Genomic DNA, 19,174 nt, shown 5'->3' on the forward strand with positions numbered 1-19,174 from the left:
CATGCATGCACTTTCAGCATGCTTTTTCCAGCGTGTACGCATCATTTCATGTGCAGTCATGTGCCATGTGTCGGTCAAACATGCAAATGATCGGCTATAGTGATGCACCGGATATAGTGATAAATTTTCGAAAATCAAAGGGGCACGTTATATCCGATATTTACTGTACTAACAATACACGTTTCCCGCGGTACCGGACCGAACGCGGATTTTTGCACCAGAATTATTCTTGTCACAGATTGTGGTCATCTGTCTTCCCTGCAGAAATTATCTTTTAGTATTTCTTGAGACCATTACCTGATTACCGGATTGTCTAGCGATTCGCACGCGTTTCGTCGCCCCAAATGTACCTAATCGATCGCCAGCGTTTGCTGTGTTATTCTGAAGTTGAAGAGCAACAGTCTGGGATCGAAAGACTTTACTTGATCCTGCGTAGCGTTGATTTGGGCCAGGCCGCCCCCAAGAAAATCAATGGATGGCCACTGATTCGCAAATACTAGAGGCAGGCGTGGCCAGTAAGCCAAGATGGACGAATGGCAACGCAAGGGCGAACAGCAACACTAGCAAGTCCTGGAGGGGACAAGCCACCTTGCCCCGGTATCTAAGGGTGAGTTGGTAATACCGGTATTGCCGCCGGTACGGTTCAACTGCACATCCAACAACACTGTTTAGTAATGCATGGCTGGGTGAGAGACATGGGTGACACGGCCTGCATGGCTGGGTGAGAGACATGGCTGACACGGCCTCCATGGCAGGGACTGGTTGGTTTAGGTAGACAAGCTTCGTATGTATCCACCAAATACTGCTATGCGAGTAGAAGTTAAAGTATTTCCTCCTTAAAATAGGTGAAGAATCTGCCCAATGAATGGAATTTGTGGAATACCACACCATGATGCATGTACTTCATAGTGTATGTGTCATGCACATCCAGGGAAATCAGCAGGCTAGCGGTACACATCATCATCACCAGAACATTGTACAGTCCATGACATGACGCCATACCTTTGGTAGTGTAGCTAGCAATCCTAGTACAGTAGCCATGTTTTCTCTGTCGTTTGAACACGGACACCCAACAGGCTGAACAAGTCTGTCCACAATAATTGAGCGGCGAAGACGAACAATGATTCAGCAGCTCTAAACGTATATGTGGTGCACAGAGAGTGCAAGCTAATCTAATCTCATTTCTAGTACAGGCATTCTTTTAACTATGCATGAGAGCAGATTGGAGGAGAGTGACTGAATTATGGTGCACTCCTTTTCCAGGCCTACCTGTGTACAGACATGATTCTCCTGTAAAAGGAATGCCACTTCAGGGGTGTCGCACACGGTACGGTCACTACGGTATTGACCGTACATTGACCGTACCACTATTTGACCCAAGTACCCCGTGAATCAATAAAATGCACTGATTTGGGCTCTAATTTTCCGAAATCTTCGGCTCAGCCACCCCCTCCCCCACGAGTAAATTGTACTTCAGATGGCTGACCGTACCACACTAAATTACCTTCCGACGCCCCTGCACTTGAGTGTGAATAGATAGAGATGTATGTAGATGGGGAAGTTCTCCTGTACAAAAGATGAACACTGTTTGGTGATCTGCATACATGTATAATTATACGGTTTGTTTTCAGGAATCTTTGCTGGACCCATCTGATGGAAGTAACATCTCTGCATCACAGCGACCTGGAGTGGCGATAGGCGAAAGGACTCGCAAATGTCTCGCCCGTGTATCGGCAAAGGCATGGAGTGTGCTGGTGCAGCTGACGGATCGAGGAAATGCTAGCCTGGTTGTCATGCTACTAATCCTTGCAACGGGATTGGTGATGCGCTTCAACTTGTTCCAGTCCAACAAGTCAACTTGCTCTTCAGACGGTAAGTTTCCAATAAAGCAGTTCGAAGGCTCCACTCAGTACTATCTGTAGTCATGGTGTCCCGGGAAGGCGTACAGTACACAGCGAAGGGAGTGTGTGTGTGTGGGGGGGGGGGGGGGCATCTTCACCGTCATTCTTCAGGTTTGATGCCTAGCAGTTTAAATAACTTATGGCTAGGTTTGCTGGACACGGCACGGTAGTAACAGCACTGGTATGAATCATGGTCACGAGCTTGTACATGAAGATTTAGTACACAATACGCATGGCTTGGCGGTGCCTGAGCAGTCTTCTGTGCTGCCTTCAAAGGCATTGTTGGCAAATACTCTCAAGTAACTAGCTAGCATCCAGTCATAACAAACTCAACCATCGGAGACATTATTGTAACGTTAGCTTCCATGTGCGTAGTGCCGTAGTGCGGCAAGGAATAACAGCTTAGATTTCCATTGAGGTAGATCAGGATGATTCAACATTGCGATGAAAGTCATACTCTAGGACATGCTAGTGCTAGTCTGAACTGCCTCATCCATCTCCTACATCTCCTACAGCACTGCTCAATGAAATCCCATCACGTGAATCAAGTTTGCGCCCTGCACCATTTCACATCCCAGTGTTTGTAGGTCTGGGGCACTGAGCACAGCGCCCGGTGTAGTATTGACTCGCTTGATCGGATTTTATTGAGCAGCACTGTACTTCAAAGTACTGTGTTAGCCAGCATGTACATTGCATCATGCACACCGTTCTTTGCAACAGGTTACTCAAGGCTGGCATGCTATTTCCTGTCAGCTGGCCTGTTCGGATTCATGGGCGGCTTCACAAATTGGCTGGCTGTGGCAATGCTGTTTACCAAGGTACCATTCCTGTATGGCAGTGGGTAAGTGCAGTGATGAACATGTACTACGCCGTATAGTCTACGTCCCAGCGGCTATTTCACTTCAAGTGTTGTTTGCATCCTGCAAGTAAAGTGTTAATTCAGAAAAACTGCAAAGCTCAAGTATAGCCCATAAAGCCTGATTCATACTTCAGTTCGGACACGGAAAACGCTTTGCAATGTGTACCACAACGGCCATGCGATGGGCCAAACAAGTTGAGCTCAAGTCAAGTCAAGTCAAGTCAAGTCAAGTCAAGTTTTCCCCACGACTGGTGTTGTGATGCATTCCCCTCATGCGGAATGAAGTATGAATTGGACTTCGTGCAAAAATGTTTTAGCCATGACTGTAATCCACGGCGCTATCATGGCTATTGGGGAATGTGCTGCTGCTACCGCCGCTGCTGCTGCCACCGCCACCGCCGCTGCTGTTGCTGCTGCAGCTGGTAGTGGAGGTGCTGCTTCCGCAAACCAAACACACAGTTGTTTCACAATGTCATGATCCCCTTTTTGACTTCTCCATGCATGCTTGATCCTTGTGATTTCTGCATGTCTGACCAAATCATTGTCAATGTTGCGCAATTCCCCACGATGACTGATCCTGTGAATTAATTTTGACAACAGGGTTGTGCCTGCAAGGTTCAAGGAAATCCGAGTTCGTCTGCGGAAAGAAATGGTCACATCGGTGTTCGACGGCCGTCATTTCATCCGATACGTGAACCAGCGGACAAGAACTGCCGTTGCGTCCGCCGATGTGCCGCAACAAATTGCAAAGTTCCTCTCCAACCCGGAGGTGAGAGATATCACCAACACCATGCATGTGTCACACAGTTTGCAGTACTGCTTGTTGACAGAGCACAATCACAGGCTATGCATATCATATTGTGCAATGTACATGCAAAACATCAAAACTTGCAGAGTGGGCGATTGAGCATGGCTAACTGCAGGTAGTTGACAGTCACTAACTTCAAGTACAATTTATTGGGACTAATGCAGGGCCGTAGCACTCGGTCTGGCCAGTCTGGACATAGTTGGACCCTATTTAAAACAATTGACTTACCCTGGCAAAGTGTGTGCATATCGGAGGCTTTTGTCGAAAAATGCTCATTTCCGGTCAAGAATCCTATTTAGCTGGACCACCTGATATCCCTATGCTACGTTCCTGTAATGCTAGAGATGGACACACTATCCGGCCTAACATTTGACATCGGTACGTATCAGCTATTTCCTGACACTTTCAGCTTCTGTCAGTCTACCTAGGCTGCAGTATAAATGTAACAGGGGCACTATGTACATGTACTAGCAGAGTCGTAATAAAAGTAATATTTTCTCTACTCCCTGGTACTACCACAATAGTTGCCATACCATGCAATGAGTGAGCAAATCTATTCTATCTATGTCCGAGCAGAAGATGAACCCAGATGTTGCTTTTGTTATTTTACTATTCCCAGGTTGATAGTATCCTTCAGCGGCGGCTCAATGAGTTCCGCGATGAGCCGGTGGGTCAGCTGCTGGCCTCGGTGGGTGTCAAGGCAGATGACCAGTCAACAGTCAAACCCGCCATTATCGGCGCCAGCGCAGACTTAGCTCCGGCAGTCCTCACTGCCCTGGGACAGCTGAACAAGGTACGTGCAGGCGATGCATACGAAGGAAGCAGAAGGGAAAGTCCCTGATCCGCATGCGTGATCCTGTATTCAGTGCCTTCGCAGGTAGTGGGGATGGATCGTACACCACCGGATTGCATCAGTCACTGTGTTGCCTCCTTGCATTGGGAGAAGCATACTTGACTCACCAGACAAGGCATGCCAACAAGGGGCTACGAGCAGGGCTGGTGATTGTGGACATGCCATGGGAGGAGTGGGATGGCTGTGTGACCTTGCCTATTCTAATAGTGTGTGTGTGTTGGGCTCTGCATATGTACGCTGCCTAATTTATTCCTTGCAGACGCCAGTACATCTATTTCGGCGAGAGCTGGACGCGTTCATCACGCAACGTGCAGAAAACCTGGACCAGGAGACGGTCACGCGTATGCTGAAGGCAGTGCTGCGTCCTCATCTTGGCTGGATTATCCTGTGGGGGAGCTTTTTTGGTATGGTTATGGGCATCATCGTGCAGGCAGTCAACATTGCACCTCAGTACTGAGCACGGTGCATCACATCAAATCACATCATGTCAACACTACTGTGTGATCCTGGATATAAACTTCCATGGAGATGGCAGGAATGGATACTGTTACATGTGCACACTGCCCCGGGTTCCAGTTATGTACTGTAACCGGGGCCCATGTGCTTAGGAGAGCATCCACAGAGAAGTGGTCGTTATAGGCAGGCCGCGTCTTCTTACAACAGTCTCGATGACGGTCTGCCAAAGCACAGTTGAAACTATTCAAGGTCCGGAGCCTGTTTGGCTGGACTATGGCTGTATCAGGGCCTGCCTATTACAATACACAATTCTATTGCACAAAATACCATCCACAGGAGCATGATATCGAAGGTGTTCATACTGCCTGTCTACATGTGCATGGCAGGCTGTGCAGTACATGTACTGTATGGTCCTATGGACTATGCTCAAACCGATGCTGATTCGTCTCCACACATTCTGAAGTATTGGTACGTCTAACCTGACTTACATTGCCACATCAAGACGGGCATCATAGCACCACCACTGCTTCACTGTGCATGACTATTCAATACAGCTTGAGCACATTAATGCCCATTGGAATACTACTTCAAGTAGATACAAGTGTACTACATAAACACGCCTTACCTAGGTATCATTGTCCGGACGAGCATTTCACGCTTGTGCGATCTTGATTTACGGTGTAAATCAATTATAGAAACATCAAAACATGTTGCTCCAGCAATGTGGCATGTTTACTATCAATTTTATTCTAAATCACCACCGGTCTATATTACTATCCTTTTTGAAGAATTCGTTGAATCTCCCCAGATTCTTATGAATATCGCCTGTGCATCGCGGTGACCGGACTATTGTTTTGTCATGCAGTGAGCTAGCCTGTGCTTTGGAACTAGCCTGTTATCAGTTCATGTTGCTTCCCTTTCCTAATTTCGAAGAAGCAAGCAAGTCTAGCATCTTCGTCCGGCACATAGTGATGGTAGCACACACGCACGCACACACACACACACACACACACACACACACACACACACACACACACGTGCGCACACACACGCGCGCGCACACTACCTTCACTCGCACATTACAAACTTGGCGACGTGGTCTGACAAACAATCACTATGACTGATACAGCACTTGCTCTTGTTGACTGGTGTTTGTGTTGGTCCATTGCAGTACATTTACCGCCAGACCTCGTTTATCCAGTCCCCTCACTATCCAATCAAAGGCGCATGACCCCGCGTGGAGCAGATATACGGCGAATGCGCCGCTGAGAGAACAACGTGACGGATGCTTGGGTCATCCAATTCCCTCGCTGTTCGGACATCTTTGTTGAAAACTTGTTTTTGCTAGCCTGCTCTGGCAGTACCAGTATTGCTTCAGTAGAAATACCTGGTAGCATACTCCCCACCACCATGAGGCATGATCACCAGAACTGGCAGAGGTGCAAATGAGTTGTCATAGTTGCATACGATAGATTCCAGTCGTGGGCCCATGCATGATACCACATACATGTACATGTACTAGTACAATGACGTGCATGATACACAAAACAAACATCATATCAAGTCACAATATAAAATTAATAATTATTAAATTTTTAGTTAGTGCCAATAGTGGTCATCACTGCATCAGGCCATTCAGGGAGTAGATCTACCATGGAGTACAGCTGTACAATCATGTACTACAAAGTTTGTAGGTTTTTTTAGTACTCCCTGAATGGTGGTCATGCTACCCCTCGTCCATACTACCAGAGTCTTATCTGAGTTGACCCCGTTCAAGGTTGTTGGCCCTGCAACAGTCATCACGCGGTATGCGGTCCACGCGAGAAGGCGAGAACCGCGTCCGCACTAGCGACGCGTAGATCTATGCAGTATGCTAGTATAGCTAGCCGTTGCATCGATCGTCGACGTCCTCTTCAAAACGTCACGTAGATCTACTGCTAGTCCGCAATAGTAGACCTACTAGTCGAACTCCTACTAGCTCCACGCGACCTCGCACGATCGATCGTCGACGTAGTCTCAGTTTTCACTTTTCTGGGCAATCATTTTTACGGCCGTCCGTTGACACACGGTAGATTTTCGGTCGGTAGGTCTCTACTGGCAGTGGTGGAGAGTGAAGATCAGGGGTCGTTCCGACGCAGATGTGAGCATGTTTCTGAGTGGGGTTCGTTCTGAATCTGGCATGCTCATCCCGTCTTTTGTTTTCTAGCTTGCTGTGGAAACTGATCCCATAAATATCTTCCCATCTCTAGCTGTGAACCCAGTCTTGCGCGGAACTCGCAATTTCCGCCGACCCATAAGCGGTACCGAGTGCCGCCAGTACGCACTTCGCTTCGGCAAGCAGTTGCAACGCGAAAGACCACTCCAGGACGCCTTCGGCACACAGTGTTATTACAAAAGGAGGCCAGTTACTGTTTGAGAGGAGGCATCTAGCTTTGGATCGCTCACTGCCAGCGCAGGTGTAACTGGTGTACATTGTACCGCCGTTTAGCGCAGGCTGGGAATAAGCAGATCGCTGATTGTGGTAAAAGTCTCATTTTCTCTCCCATATCCCACTGAGCGGCGAGCGTTGTGTCTGTTGCAAACGCTAGTACAGTGGACTGAGCGCCACCAGCATGGCTGGAATGATGGAAGAGGAACTGGAGACGGAAATCAAGGTGGTTGTTGTGGGCAATGGTAATGTGGGCAAGTCGAGCATGATACAGCGCTACTGCAAGAACATCTTTACCAAAGACTACAAGAAAACAATTGGCGTGGACTTTCTTGAACGACAGCTATCGTGAGTTTCATGCTGTCGCTGTGGACTGGTTGGTATTTGTTGGTCTATGCGGTGAACGTCGCAGCACAATGTTTCAGTGCATGCTGTGCCCCAGACTCGTGTCACTCGTGCTACATGAACAAGAACAAGGACTAGACGTGTGCGCCGACTGCTTCTGAAGTTCTGTGCGTGTCTGTGTTCTCTGCGTTCGACTGCAGGGTGGAAGGCGAGGACGTGCGCTTGATGCTCTGGGACACAGCAGGCCAGGAGGAGTTCGACGCTATCACGAAATCATACTATCGAGGTTAGGCGATTGCCATGCGTTGTGGCGTTGTGTGTAACTATGCTTCAGGGAGAAAACTGAAACTGGGAACTTTGTTTCCGTTGATGGAATTCAGTGGAGGCAGGTACAATGCTTTCTTTAGGAATGTACAATGTATCTCTGTCACGTGATTGCTGGAGCATTAGTTATTCGAGAAATTAGAATGGATGACATGGAACATGATCATGACTATGACTATTGATGTTGAATCATGGTGGCGCTGTCAGTTTGAGCCAATTACTGTAGGTACGTGTACTAAACTAATAAAATCTCAGAAACACAGTTGGAGGCGACATGTTCCAGGAGTCACCATGATTGTGCCAGTAGCCCCCTGATGAGACAGAGCGTGCAGAGAAATTGTGGGAATTGATGTCCTACTGGTGTGTGTCGAAGGCAGTCCCAAATCCACAAATCTCTGCAGTACGTGCATGTGCATGCTACTAAAGAAAATTTGCTGATTTGAAGTAGGACTTACTCCAGCAACACTCCATCCTGTCCCTGCTGTGCACTTAAACACAGTGTGCTGCAGTTGCAAACACAGACTGAACTGAAGTGTTGCCTTCTCCACTTTGGTGATTGGCAGCCAGTCTCAGTACTACTTGTAGTAGTAGCAGGCCCAGTGACATGGCCTAGTTCCCATGTCCAACCTCACCATGCCCATGTCCCTGTCCTCACCATGTCCATATCCGCTGCATTGTGTTCACGCCAATAATCCTGTTATACCACTTGGCATGCTTCATCACTACATCAACAAGGTACAAGGCATTGGGGAGACTAGTAGAATACTACTAGTACACAGTAACACTTTACTTGATCTAGGGAATTAGGCTACTGTCAACAGGTTGAGAAACATGATGTAGAATTGGCACTGGTCGTTTAGCAAGATCTCGTCGGAAGGGCTTGGGAGCTGCTGCGCTTCCTTTCAGCGCCTTTAGTGTTTTTTCGTTATGCGTTGTTTCAGCACTGCCCATTCAGCAGGAAATACATGATTGGGCACAGGTCAGAGAAGTTTCCCAGTGCAGATCTGCACTAGCAGACAATGCACTAGCAGACAATGCACTGGCGGGGAACAATGATATTCTCCGTACAGGAGGTGTATTTATACACAATTTATTCCATGAGCCTTGAGCAGAGTCTTGATGCGTGCCCGCTCTGACAGGATAAAATATTTGGAGTGTAGTTGTTGTGGATCAGGGTGTTAATCTTCTAGCTAAACACTTTGCAGTAGTTTTCAAGTGGGTACTAGAGAAAGGCAACATTGGATATCCACCTGCACTCGTCACACATATTTTGCCTTGATGGGACTGGATATGACATTGGATATCCACCTGCACTCGTCACATATATTTTGCCTTGATGGGACTGGATATGACAGAACATCATGTGCACCTGTACAACTGCTGCTACACATAGCTTGCAGCCGTTATGGCCAATATGGGCAAGTAAGTGTCCAGCAAAGTGATCAGCTGATTGCAATCTTGAGCTGCAGCTAGCCTGAACTGTAGCACTGAACTGTTATTATTACATGTACCTGTGCTGCTAGTGCTGGTGTAGTGTTGACACGCACAGAGTATGTGTGCGTGTCTGATTTGTACAATTGGCTAGTTGTAGCAGCATTGACCCCTGTGGATCAATTGCTGACAGTGACACTGTGCCACTAGCACTCCCGGCAACGTTGTACAGCAGAAGTTGTATACCCAGACAGGATGCTACACCTCCCGGGAAAACGTTGTTTATGTTCCAACAATTGATGACATGGGAAAGAACACAGCACTTGACACTTTGTTGTTCACTGAAATGTGAGAGAAACACTCTGTATAACATGTGCAATGATAAAGTGCTCAAGCTGTGTGCATGAATGAGTCCAATACTGCGGAATTAGTTCTGAGATCCACTCAGATAATTGATTTTATAATCAGATTGACAACGTAGTACGCAGTGCCTTCTGTATTTGTATTAGCGGCGTGGGTCGTCGAATCAGCAGTAGCATGCGGATTGTCCTTACTAGCACTTCTAAATAACAGGCTGGTTTGGTTGTAATCTTGAAGCTGACGTGACAGACACCAATCTGGTGTATCTATAACTGCGTGACGCCGTCGTCGTCACCACGTGGAAGTCTGCAGGTGTTTAATACAAGTCACTTTCTCATAATTTTGTTTCTCACAAACTGGCTTCAGTAGTCGAATCCAACATGGTGCCCCATAATTGAATGACTAAAGCTAAGATTGTACATAGAGCATTGCTAGTTGATTTGCTTGACAGGAGAGGAGCTGTGAGGTCAGTTGTCAGAATTCACAGTGAACTCGAACGGCAAGGCGAAAAATGTTCATTGGTAAACAACTCCACTGATAACAACAGTCGACTGTGATGTTCTCTTGCGTGAATTGTTCGCCCAGGTGCTCAAGTATGCGTTCTAGCGTTCTCCACAATCGACCGGGACTCGTTCGAGGCCGTTGAGAAGTGGAAAGCAAAAGTAGAAGACGAGGTGGGCAGCATCATCATGGTCCTTGTTCAGAACAAGATCGACCTGATCGACGAAGCAAAAGTCAGAACGTGAGTTAGGCACGTATGCATGGGTATTGCATTGCCTATTGCGGTGTTGAGCACTCTAGCAATCTGGGAATTCTCACTATTGTAATAACCTACTGATAACTTTGCATGCAAATCCACTGGCACTGTTGCATAGTGGTCTGCCTGATCAATGCCTGTTGTTTTCACAATCATATTGGTAAGGGTATGCTTATCTGCTCGCTACAGGGACGAAGCCGAGGAGCTTGCAAAAAAACTACAACTCCGCTTCTTCCGGACGTCGGTAAAGGAAAGCTACAATGTGAATGAAGGTTAGTAGTTACCAGCTGTCAATGAAGGTTAGTAGTTACCAGCTGAGTGCTGTTGTGAATCTGCACGTCTCACCAGCGGAAGAGAGAATTGTTGTTCATGGCAAAATGAATACCGTAGAGTACCGATTATCCGCACACCTCGGGCGAGGGACGGTCTCCAGAGGGTTCGCATGAGGAGCATGTTTGGATAAGGCAGCGGCCACACATCTATCTAAAATACGCACATCCCCTCATGTCTTCATCATTCCTCATTCTTTTCGGCAGTACCACAGGAATAAGACACACTCCAGCTCCTCGAAAGGACACCATGAGGATACATGCTGACGCCAACCTGTTGCCATACATACTGCGCACTACTGTAAATATACAAAATTTCGGCGCTGCAGAATTTCGGCACTTCACGATTTTTGACATTTCGGCGGCGATTTATTTTCGGCGTGGGGTAGAGGGCATGATAGTGCGACAGATGCTGTGAAAAATTTCATCGGCGTTTTAATTTAGGCGTTTTGGGTCGTTTTGTGGTGGGTCTGATCTACTCACCTCCCACCGTTTAGGAGCTGCATCTGCGCCTTGATCCAAGAGGGTGGTGGCGTTCCTGCGGATGCGGAAAACTGGGCCTTTGGCCGAGTCTCACGCGAACCGTGACATTTTTTTTTTTTTTTTTTGGGTCGGTGCCGAATATAGCCGAAATTAAATTGCTGCCGAAAATTTGTATATTTACAGTATTTGAATGGTGCTTCGGGTGGAGAAATCAGCCAAGAATTCAGTTTCGTCCCTTCAATTCAGTGCCAACAGGCATTATGGATAATCAATCGTTTGGATAGTTGACGTTCAAATAATCAGCATCCTACTGTATACGAGCGTTAGGATGGTGGCTGGGAGAAATATCCTTTGCGATGGTACCCGCTGAGCATGAGTACATAACTCCCCAGAGAGTATGCAACTGTTGATGGGTAGCCGTCACAACTCGTTTTCAGCATTACGTCATTTGTCACGATGCAATCAGCACTATGCATGCATTGGAGATGCAACGTTGACTGTGCGCAATCCAATTTGGTGTGCACTGTGTCAGGTACATGACATCATAAAGTGACGTCATCCTGAAAATGTATCTTGAAGGAGGCGTATGAGAAGTAGTTGCACACTATATTATATAGTCTGTGGGGAGCTACATACCGGTACTCTTGGAACTAGGCAATATGAGAAACCAGTACAGTGGTTGTGTACTCTTGGAACTAGGCAATATGAGAAACCAGTACAGTCAGACCTCGCTTATCCGGTCCTCGTTTATCCGGATCCCTCGCCATCCGGAAGAAAATCGCTGGTTACCAATGTGCAGCATATGTTATGCATACAACATAACCGGACCTCGCGATCCGCATACCGGTGCATGATTGTGTGTACAAACTGGTTAAAATGTGTACAAAAAGCTTCGTCGTATCCGGTTGCATGTGGCTTGCAGAAGCTAGTTGTACAAGCAAATGAGGTCCTTGACCTGCTGGCCCCTGTGCTGGGTGCATGCGGACAGCACTCAGTTGCATGCACTTGTCATTTTTCTCGCTTGTTTTACATACTGTGCACGCTAGTTGTACTGCATAGGACCCGTCTACATGTATGTACAATGTCACCGCTTTTGACATGCCACATGCATATACAGTATGTGTGTTCAGTTATCCGGTTCCCTCGCCTATCCGGATATTTTTGTGGAAAACAGATGTGTGCGGTTAAGCGAGGTCTGACTGTACAGTGGTTGTGTATTGGCATGTGTATGGTATGGATGGCTACACTCGCGATTGATGGGATCATGTTTCCCTGCAGCATATCACCTTTTTCGTACTACAATGGACAATGTGTACTAATGGAGCTGCTGTAGGTTGCAGTTGGCCTAACAGATAAGATAATGCATTTGCCTCTTGTCGTTCTTGTTCCTGCAGTGTTTTTGTACTTGACGAAGCGACATCTCCAGGAGCGCGACCGCGACTTTGTACCAGCACCTCAGCAGAGAATAGGTAAGAATGAATACCCATGCTCTGTATCATAGATCAAATATGTGCAGGCTCTGCTGTGGATACTTACAGTGGCCGGGTGTTGTAGTATTAAGTTAATGAAGTGTTGCTTGTGGATAGGTAAGATAGAAGACTCATGCTCTGTGCTCTGTACAAGAAACCTTTGAAGATGCAGTTGGTAGGTAGGTCTAAATGAGGTAACTGTTAGCTGCTGCAGTTCCGTTACTCTTCCCAAGGACTATGAGCTTACACCGGCACGCTTTGTTTTGCTTGCAGGTCAGCCAACTGACGCTAGAGCCGAGAATGGATCAAGTGGCACGAATTCAGCTGGCAATAACACCGCCGCAGGAGGCGGCTCACGTCCCGGTGGCTTCCAGATCAAACCGACAAAGCCAACAAAGCAGCGAACGGGTGGCAAGAAGAGCAAAATGGATTTCTGTGCATTATAGTGCCAGGCTTGCCGTGTTGACACATCTAAATGGAAAAGTTTAACCGTCTTGAGCACCAGAACCTCTCAAGCGGTACAGAAGGCCTCGTGTTCATACTTCTGCTTGGACGCTCTGGACAAAATGGACTGCATTCGACTCGCACTCAGAAGCGTAGCTTGACTGGTCGAATACCCTGTTCAACTACCATTCGTCTCCTCGCAACCCAGCACACAACAACCCTTGAGATAACGTATATACATGTGTGGGACTAGTGGTGCACGGTGCTGAGTTTCGATGATGCAGCTCTGAGTGTGACCGCTAGCTTCTTATCTGAGGAAGCGCTGCTTCTGCTCGGGAGAGCCGCTGATCACTATTTCCGATACTGGTTTTTATGCGAACTGTGACATGAGCATATTCAAAAGAAAATACTGGATATGTGCATAGTAGGTGCAAGTCATGTATGATTATGGTCAAACACAAAAGATTGTTATTTTGTCGCTGGGCCTATTCCGAATAGCAGCCAAGAAATGCAGTAACACAAGTATGATTTCATTGTCTGAGATCATGCCCACTCCTCTCTTCCTTTAATTAATACTAGCTCATGATCTTACCGTTCCTCCAATCCTGCTCATTCTCATCTAGAGCAGTGTCTCTTGTGCCGCCGTGGTGGTGCTCCAGCCTCCACAATGGGCACCATGCCTGTGTGTGTCTATTGTGCGGCGGTCATGTAGTTGTTCTGTTGGCCACACACATGCACACATCTGCTGCACTTGCCTATTGGTAGCTAATATTTAACTAAACTGAGCAGTTCTAATAGTGCTGAAGCTAAAAGTATACTAAGAAAATGGGACTACTTCGAAAAAGTAAAAGTACATGTTGAAGCATCTAGCACTTTTTCCAAGTAAATAGCACCTTAGCCTGTGCTTGGACTACGTGTTGACACTGAAGTAATGTTCTTGCCAATGTGGCATGCTAGAGAACCGGTGATGAATGATGAAATATACTATAATTGCTGTTGCTGTCAAGATGGGCATGGCTCGTCAATGAAGCATGCCGCCTGCCTCATTCATTGGTGATGCTATAAACACCATGTGGAAGGAAGGATCTAATATGAGAAGCAAATCAATAAAAGTTCACCCCTAAACATGATCAACAACAATAACAGCCGCTACAATGACGATGACGACAACAACCTAAATCATTCCTTCCAGTGATGATCACTACTTACTATGGTCAAGGAGTACTTTTTAAAGTCCTAAATACAGTCGGTTGGTCAAGTGGTAACCCATGCTGAGTGTGGGATATCCATTGTCATATTATTTCCGAATGAGCCACCAAACGTAGGTTTGTAGTGAATCCGGGGTATGCTGGCGGCGGCCAGTGGTGCAGTTCGTCATCACCAATTTTCGTGAATTTTGGCCAACTTATTGGCCAGTGGGAAGCCAGCTGACACTGCAGTACTCCCCGAACACTTTGAAGTGTGCGCCCAGCACATGAGCAATACCAAGTCACCTCTGTTTCTGTGTGTATGCTTGTTTGCGTCCACACACGCGCCACACCCCGTCAGAACACAGGGGGCACTTACACGGGAAGCTGAAACGAAGGAGTGGTCGGTTGATTGCCCGTCGCCAGTGCATGTACCACATCCAGCTATCTCCCCTTCCGTCCATCATCATCATCATCATCATCATTATCCCATCATTGTCACGAACACCAGTGACGTAGTACCAAGTCATATGAGCTACTGTCGTCGCTCTGCACTCAAGCTAGCTACGTTGAAGTCCTGTTCAGTTCGGATGCGGGTAGCCTGTAGCAACGACGACATGCTGCCATGTATTTTTCCGACCCGCCAATCACCTCCAGCTGAGCACATCGGGGAAAACAATCCAGACAGGATGAGATCTAACAACTGCTTTCCATATCGAGGCTTGATTTTTTAGGGCAGCGGCATTCCTACGGATGCAGAAAACTCGGTCTAAACGAGTCTCTACACAAACCGTGAAATTGTTTCCATACAGGGAAGAGGAGAATGGGAAACAACAGCATATGTTCAGTAGAAAAGTGTACAATGTACAACTATACATTTCATGCAACAAAAATGCATCTCTGAGGAAATATTGGGTCACTACCCCGCACATTACACACAAGGTACCGTGCAGTGAATACATGTACCGGTACCACTGTACTGGCTATCTCACCTCTGTTTCATCCGATAGTCTTCGTGAGAACGGAGCATCCTGCCCGCAGTTAGCACAAACAGCTTCCAGTTTGATGATGCTTTCGGATAGCGGGATGAGCTCCGTCACTTGGGGAAACATCTGCGAAGAAATCAATATACGGTCAAAGCTGAGAACTTCCCATACCGACTACATATTCCCACAGCCTGCCATATCAACCCGGTAAACAACATAGGAAGCTCACACAAGAGACTATGCCCTCACCTTACGCTGAAATGTACCATCTAGAGCAGCCACAACCACTGTTCGACTGTGCTGTGTTGCTAAATCTTCGCAGAACTCTGCCAGGTCGGGAAACTATACAAGATGCACAGACAAGAGTCAAAACATGGGTCTCGACGGCTGGGTTTATAGCACTTACAAGAGTGCAGCGTTGTGAAACGAAGCACACATCTACAAACACAATTACAGCCTCTTCCTTGGAGTGCCTTGCGAAAACTACAGAGATGAATATAGAAGAACAACCCCATACAAAGGTGCTGCTCTTTTGCACTTTCTGACACCGGTGCAGCCACACCTTGTAGAAACCCCCAATGTCTAATGATCTTGTTGTCAACCAGCTCATGACACTATTTTCCTTATTTCGAACGAAACTTACAAACTGTCCCTCATCCACACCGATAACGTCGTAAGAGCGTGCTGAGTCATGCACGTCCATTAGCCGGGCTGTGCTTATTGCGTTGTATGTGAGCCTGCAGCAGCGCAGACACAGCAGAGGCAAGCCACGTGGGATATCACAACAGAAGACGATAAGAGCAAAACATTGGCACTTATGCAATCAGGATCCAGTGCACATTCGCTTATAGTAACTCAGCACCAGCGGCATCGGCAAGAATCAGCCATCACATAAGAGTAGACACTACTTCTAAAAGTACATCCAAAACCATACCTGTCATGTGTAGCCAGCTGCTGGTTATCATAGCGTGTGTCCTTGCTGTATTTGACCATCAGGCATTTTTGCTGTGCAATGTCGTAACGGCGGACACGACGAACTAGCTCAGTCCTGTTCAAAGAAATTACAGAAAGAAAACAGCTCTTTCTTTGGGGTACGGAGCTACTCCGGAGGGGGGGGGGGGGAGAGAGAGAGAAAGAGAGAGAGAGAGAGAGAGAGAGAGAGAGAGAGAGAGAGAGAGAGAGAGAGAGAGAGAAGAGAGAGAGAGAGAGAGAGAGAGAGAGAGAGAGAGAGATAGATAGATAGAGACAGACAGACAGACAGACAGACAGACAGAGAGAGAGAGAGAGAGAAAGAGAGAGAGAGAGCTTACGTTTTGCCGGAGAACATTGGGCCCAAGATCAGCTGCACGGCACAAGGAAGACATGAAACCAATTTAAACCAGTTCTCAAAATTTCAACCACAAGCCACACAAATGTGCAAGCTGATCAGACCTGAGTGCACCAAGGTCATGTACACAGATGTGTACTTACGTGCACACGCGCCCACACATGTACGCATGAACACACACACACACGCACATGCACACACACGCGCGCACATGCACACACACACACACACACACACAAGCTGTGTGTTGGACGGTAAAGACTACAGCACAGTAGTGAGAACTAGGGTGGGAGACATAGCAACTACCCCACAATTTACACGAAACTCATCACAGTTCGTGTACATTTAGTTCTACAGCTCCATATCTGTGGCTGTCGCAGGATATCGTAGCTGCCTTAAATCCCAGGGAGGGTCCGTCTTTCTTACTTTTCTCCTCAAGACTGAGAGATCCTACCTTCTTCTAATTGCTCTACCAGATTCGAAACTGGTTAAAGTCGGTAGAGCTGCAGGATTTTGTGATCCATTCATACAACAAAATATTGTTCATTGCACCATAACAGTTACATGTGGCTAAGTAGGAAGACATATGGACTACAGCCAACTTTGCGTATAACGACACTCGGCCGGGCATCAGAAAAGTGTCCTTATTTGCGAAGTGCCGTTATACCCGAAGTCTCATTATATGTATACAGGTAGTATGGACTTTGCGCTGGGCATGGAAATTCTGTCGTTATTCGCGAATTGTCGTTATATCCGCAGTCGTTATTAGCGAAGTTGACTGTACGCATCAATGATCTACCAACATGGGTAGCAGGGGCGTGCTCGGCCCCCCAACTAGGGGGGTGCACGGGAGCCGAGGGGAGCCCCCCCGGCAATTTTCTGCAATTTGTTTGCAACCTTTCTTGAATTTTAGAGCATATTTGCATTCATTACAATTGCAATTACCCAGATTGAAAATTTTTGGGGGGTGCACGTGCCCCCCCCGTGCCCATCGCCGAGCACGCGCCTAGGTAGGGGTGTGTACGTGCACTTCATCTACTGTCTTATTTCACTCGAATTCTGTTCTACTCTTCTACTCGCTAGAAATGGCAAACATGAATGAGATGAGAAACCCAAGCCCAGCATGCACCCCTGTACACAGTACGCTTGACATTTCTCAGCTGGGAAGGATTCATAGATATGTACTACAGCAAACTGATGGAAGAAATGCATTGAAACGGGGTGTTCTGCATTTTTTCGTGACAAGGCAATACACTCAAACGTCTCTTATCCGGACGCCTCAGATACGGGCACGTCTCTCTACCGGTCACCTTCAGCTTGAGTTCCTATGGCAAAAATACTTCAAATTTGGGGGGTTTGAACTTTTTTTGTATGCGCAATTGCTTATTTTTCACTGCCAACCTGTGTAATCCACACATTTTTTATCAATGGATACTTTTGTATCCTGAACATGTGCAATATGTGCCTAAAAAAACTCTTCAAAAAATGATATGATACATGGTAGATGACTCATCAGGAGTTATCCTGAGGTACGGGCAAATCTGAGATACGGGCAGTCCCCGGTCCCAAGGTGCCCGGATAAGAGACGGTCGAGTGTATATATATAAATTATATTATAATTATAACAGTAGAACGTGGAAAAATGGGTGAAATATTGTTTGTTTCCCCTGCCCTATCCCGCCCCCCCCCCCCCCCCCTCCCCCTCCCCTACATTATTCCTGGCTAGAACTCTGTACTGTGTTGACCATGGGTGTAGCGTAACTTGTATTACTGTACACTGTAACTGAAAAGTACTTTTAAAATTAGCTCGCACTCATTGACTTGTCACAGACAACTGGTTTCTACACGGTATCCAGGAATCCAACGATCAATAAACTCACCTGAATCTGCCCAGTTGGCCGGCATAATGATGGGATGATGCTAAAATAACGATACCCACCAACCGCGAGGCAATTGTGCAGCCCTAGCGATATGCTCATTTCGACGCGAAGCAGATGCTTTCTTTATACTCGTAATGTATTACAATCATCTACTTCAAGCATGAGGGATATGTTACCTTGAATCTATCTATCCTCGAGATCTCAGTAAACTACTAAACTAAAAACGACCAACACTTGCGCAACATGCTCTCTGCATGCATGCTACGCACAAGAATGCAAATAATAATTGCAATGATTGAACAGTTCAAATTGGTAGGAAATCCCGCAAAAAGTATTTTGGGTACAAAACTTTTGCTCTGTAAAAAGCAGGGAGCTGTATACATGTATTTTACTACTCCCTAAAAAAAAGCAATAGCGGTACGTCATTATCAGTTCTTGTGATTGTTTTGTTGTTGGCTTGATTCTCATACAAAGCATGACAAGAGTAGCCTCCTAAACCAAACAGGTCGGCCCTTGGTCATGGTTCGTCCTGAAGAAGTTTTGACTG

At 46.8% G+C, this 19,174-nt stretch overlaps 3 protein-coding genes across 3 annotated transcripts; 2 read left to right on the forward strand and 1 right to left on the reverse strand.

The window, feature by feature from the left end:
* The first annotated feature begins 212 nt into the window (after nt 1-212).
* LOC135815332 (uncharacterized) lies at nt 213-5,826 on the forward strand. Its single transcript, XM_065328612.1, has 6 exons — nt 213-607; nt 1,632-1,872; nt 2,622-2,742; nt 3,361-3,529; nt 4,188-4,361; nt 4,681-5,826. Exons 1-6 carry the CDS (start codon nt 476-478, stop codon nt 4,876-4,878), a joined length of 1,035 nt encoding a protein of 344 aa, XP_065184684.1. The 5' UTR covers nt 213-475; the 3' UTR covers nt 4,879-5,826.
* A 1,089-nt stretch (nt 5,827-6,915) lies between these two features.
* Nucleotides 6,916-13,850, forward strand: LOC135815333 (ras-related protein Rab-23-like). The gene is made up of 6 exons (XM_065328615.1): nt 6,916-7,653; nt 7,851-7,936; nt 10,351-10,507; nt 10,712-10,794; nt 12,729-12,803; nt 13,077-13,850. Exons 1-6 carry the CDS (start codon nt 7,490-7,492, stop codon nt 13,247-13,249), a joined length of 738 nt encoding a protein of 245 aa, XP_065184687.1. The 5' UTR covers nt 6,916-7,489; the 3' UTR covers nt 13,250-13,850.
* Nucleotides 13,851-13,964: 114 nt separating this feature from the next.
* LOC135815334 (thymidine kinase, cytosolic-like) lies at nt 13,965-18,910 on the reverse strand. The gene is made up of 7 exons (XM_065328616.1): nt 18,628-18,910; nt 16,731-16,762; nt 16,355-16,468; nt 16,064-16,157; nt 15,670-15,762; nt 15,427-15,546; nt 13,965-15,091 (listed from the first exon to the last, which is right to left on the reverse strand). The coding sequence occupies exons 1-7, from the start codon at nt 18,724-18,726 to the stop codon at nt 14,999-15,001; spliced, it is 645 nt and encodes a 214-aa protein (XP_065184688.1). The 5' UTR covers nt 18,727-18,910; the 3' UTR covers nt 13,965-14,998.
* Nucleotides 18,911-19,174: the final 264 nt, after the last annotated feature.

This window comes from Sycon ciliatum, chromosome 4 (assembly GCF_964019385.1).
Source record: "Sycon ciliatum chromosome 4, ocSycCili1.1, whole genome shotgun sequence".
NCBI classification, from domain to species: domain Eukaryota; kingdom Metazoa; phylum Porifera; class Calcarea; order Leucosolenida; family Sycettidae; genus Sycon; species Sycon ciliatum.

What these genes read in the sequence shown, in the direction of transcription:
- LOC135815332 (XM_065328612.1), top strand. Translation starts at nt 476, where the DNA reads ATGGCCACTGATTCGCAAATACTAGAGGCAGGCGTGGCCAGTAAGCCA. An exon ending in CCATTCCTGTATGGCAGTGG is followed by an intron (nt 2,743 to 3,360) that starts GTAAGTGCAGTG and finishes TTTTGACAACAG; the next exon opens with GGTTGTGCCTGCAAGGTTCA. An exon ending in AGTTCCTCTCCAACCCGGAG is followed by an intron (nt 3,530 to 4,187) that starts GTGAGAGATATC and finishes TACTATTCCCAG; the next exon opens with GTTGATAGTATCCTTCAGCG.
- LOC135815333 (XM_065328615.1), top strand. Translation starts at nt 7,490, where the DNA reads ATGGCTGGAATGATGGAAGAGGAACTGGAGACGGAAATCAAGGTGGTT. An exon ending in TTTCTTGAACGACAGCTATC is followed by an intron (nt 7,654 to 7,850) that starts GTGAGTTTCATG and finishes GTTCGACTGCAG; the next exon opens with GGTGGAAGGCGAGGACGTGC. An exon ending in CACGAAATCATACTATCGAG is followed by an intron (nt 7,937 to 10,350) that starts GTTAGGCGATTG and finishes TTGTTCGCCCAG; the next exon opens with GTGCTCAAGTATGCGTTCTA.
- LOC135815334 (XM_065328616.1), bottom strand. Translation starts at nt 18,726, where the DNA reads ATGAGCATATCGCTAGGGCTGCACAATTGCCTCGCGGTTGGTGGGTAT. An exon ending in ATGGTACATTTCAGCGTAAG is followed by an intron (nt 15,547 to 15,669) that starts GTGAGGGCATAG and finishes ATTTCTTCGCAG; the next exon opens with ATGTTTCCCCAAGTGACGGA. An exon ending in GACTATCGGATGAAACAGAG is followed by an intron (nt 15,092 to 15,426) that starts GTGAGATAGCCA and finishes CGATGTGCTCAG; the next exon opens with CTGGAGGTGATTGGCGGGTC.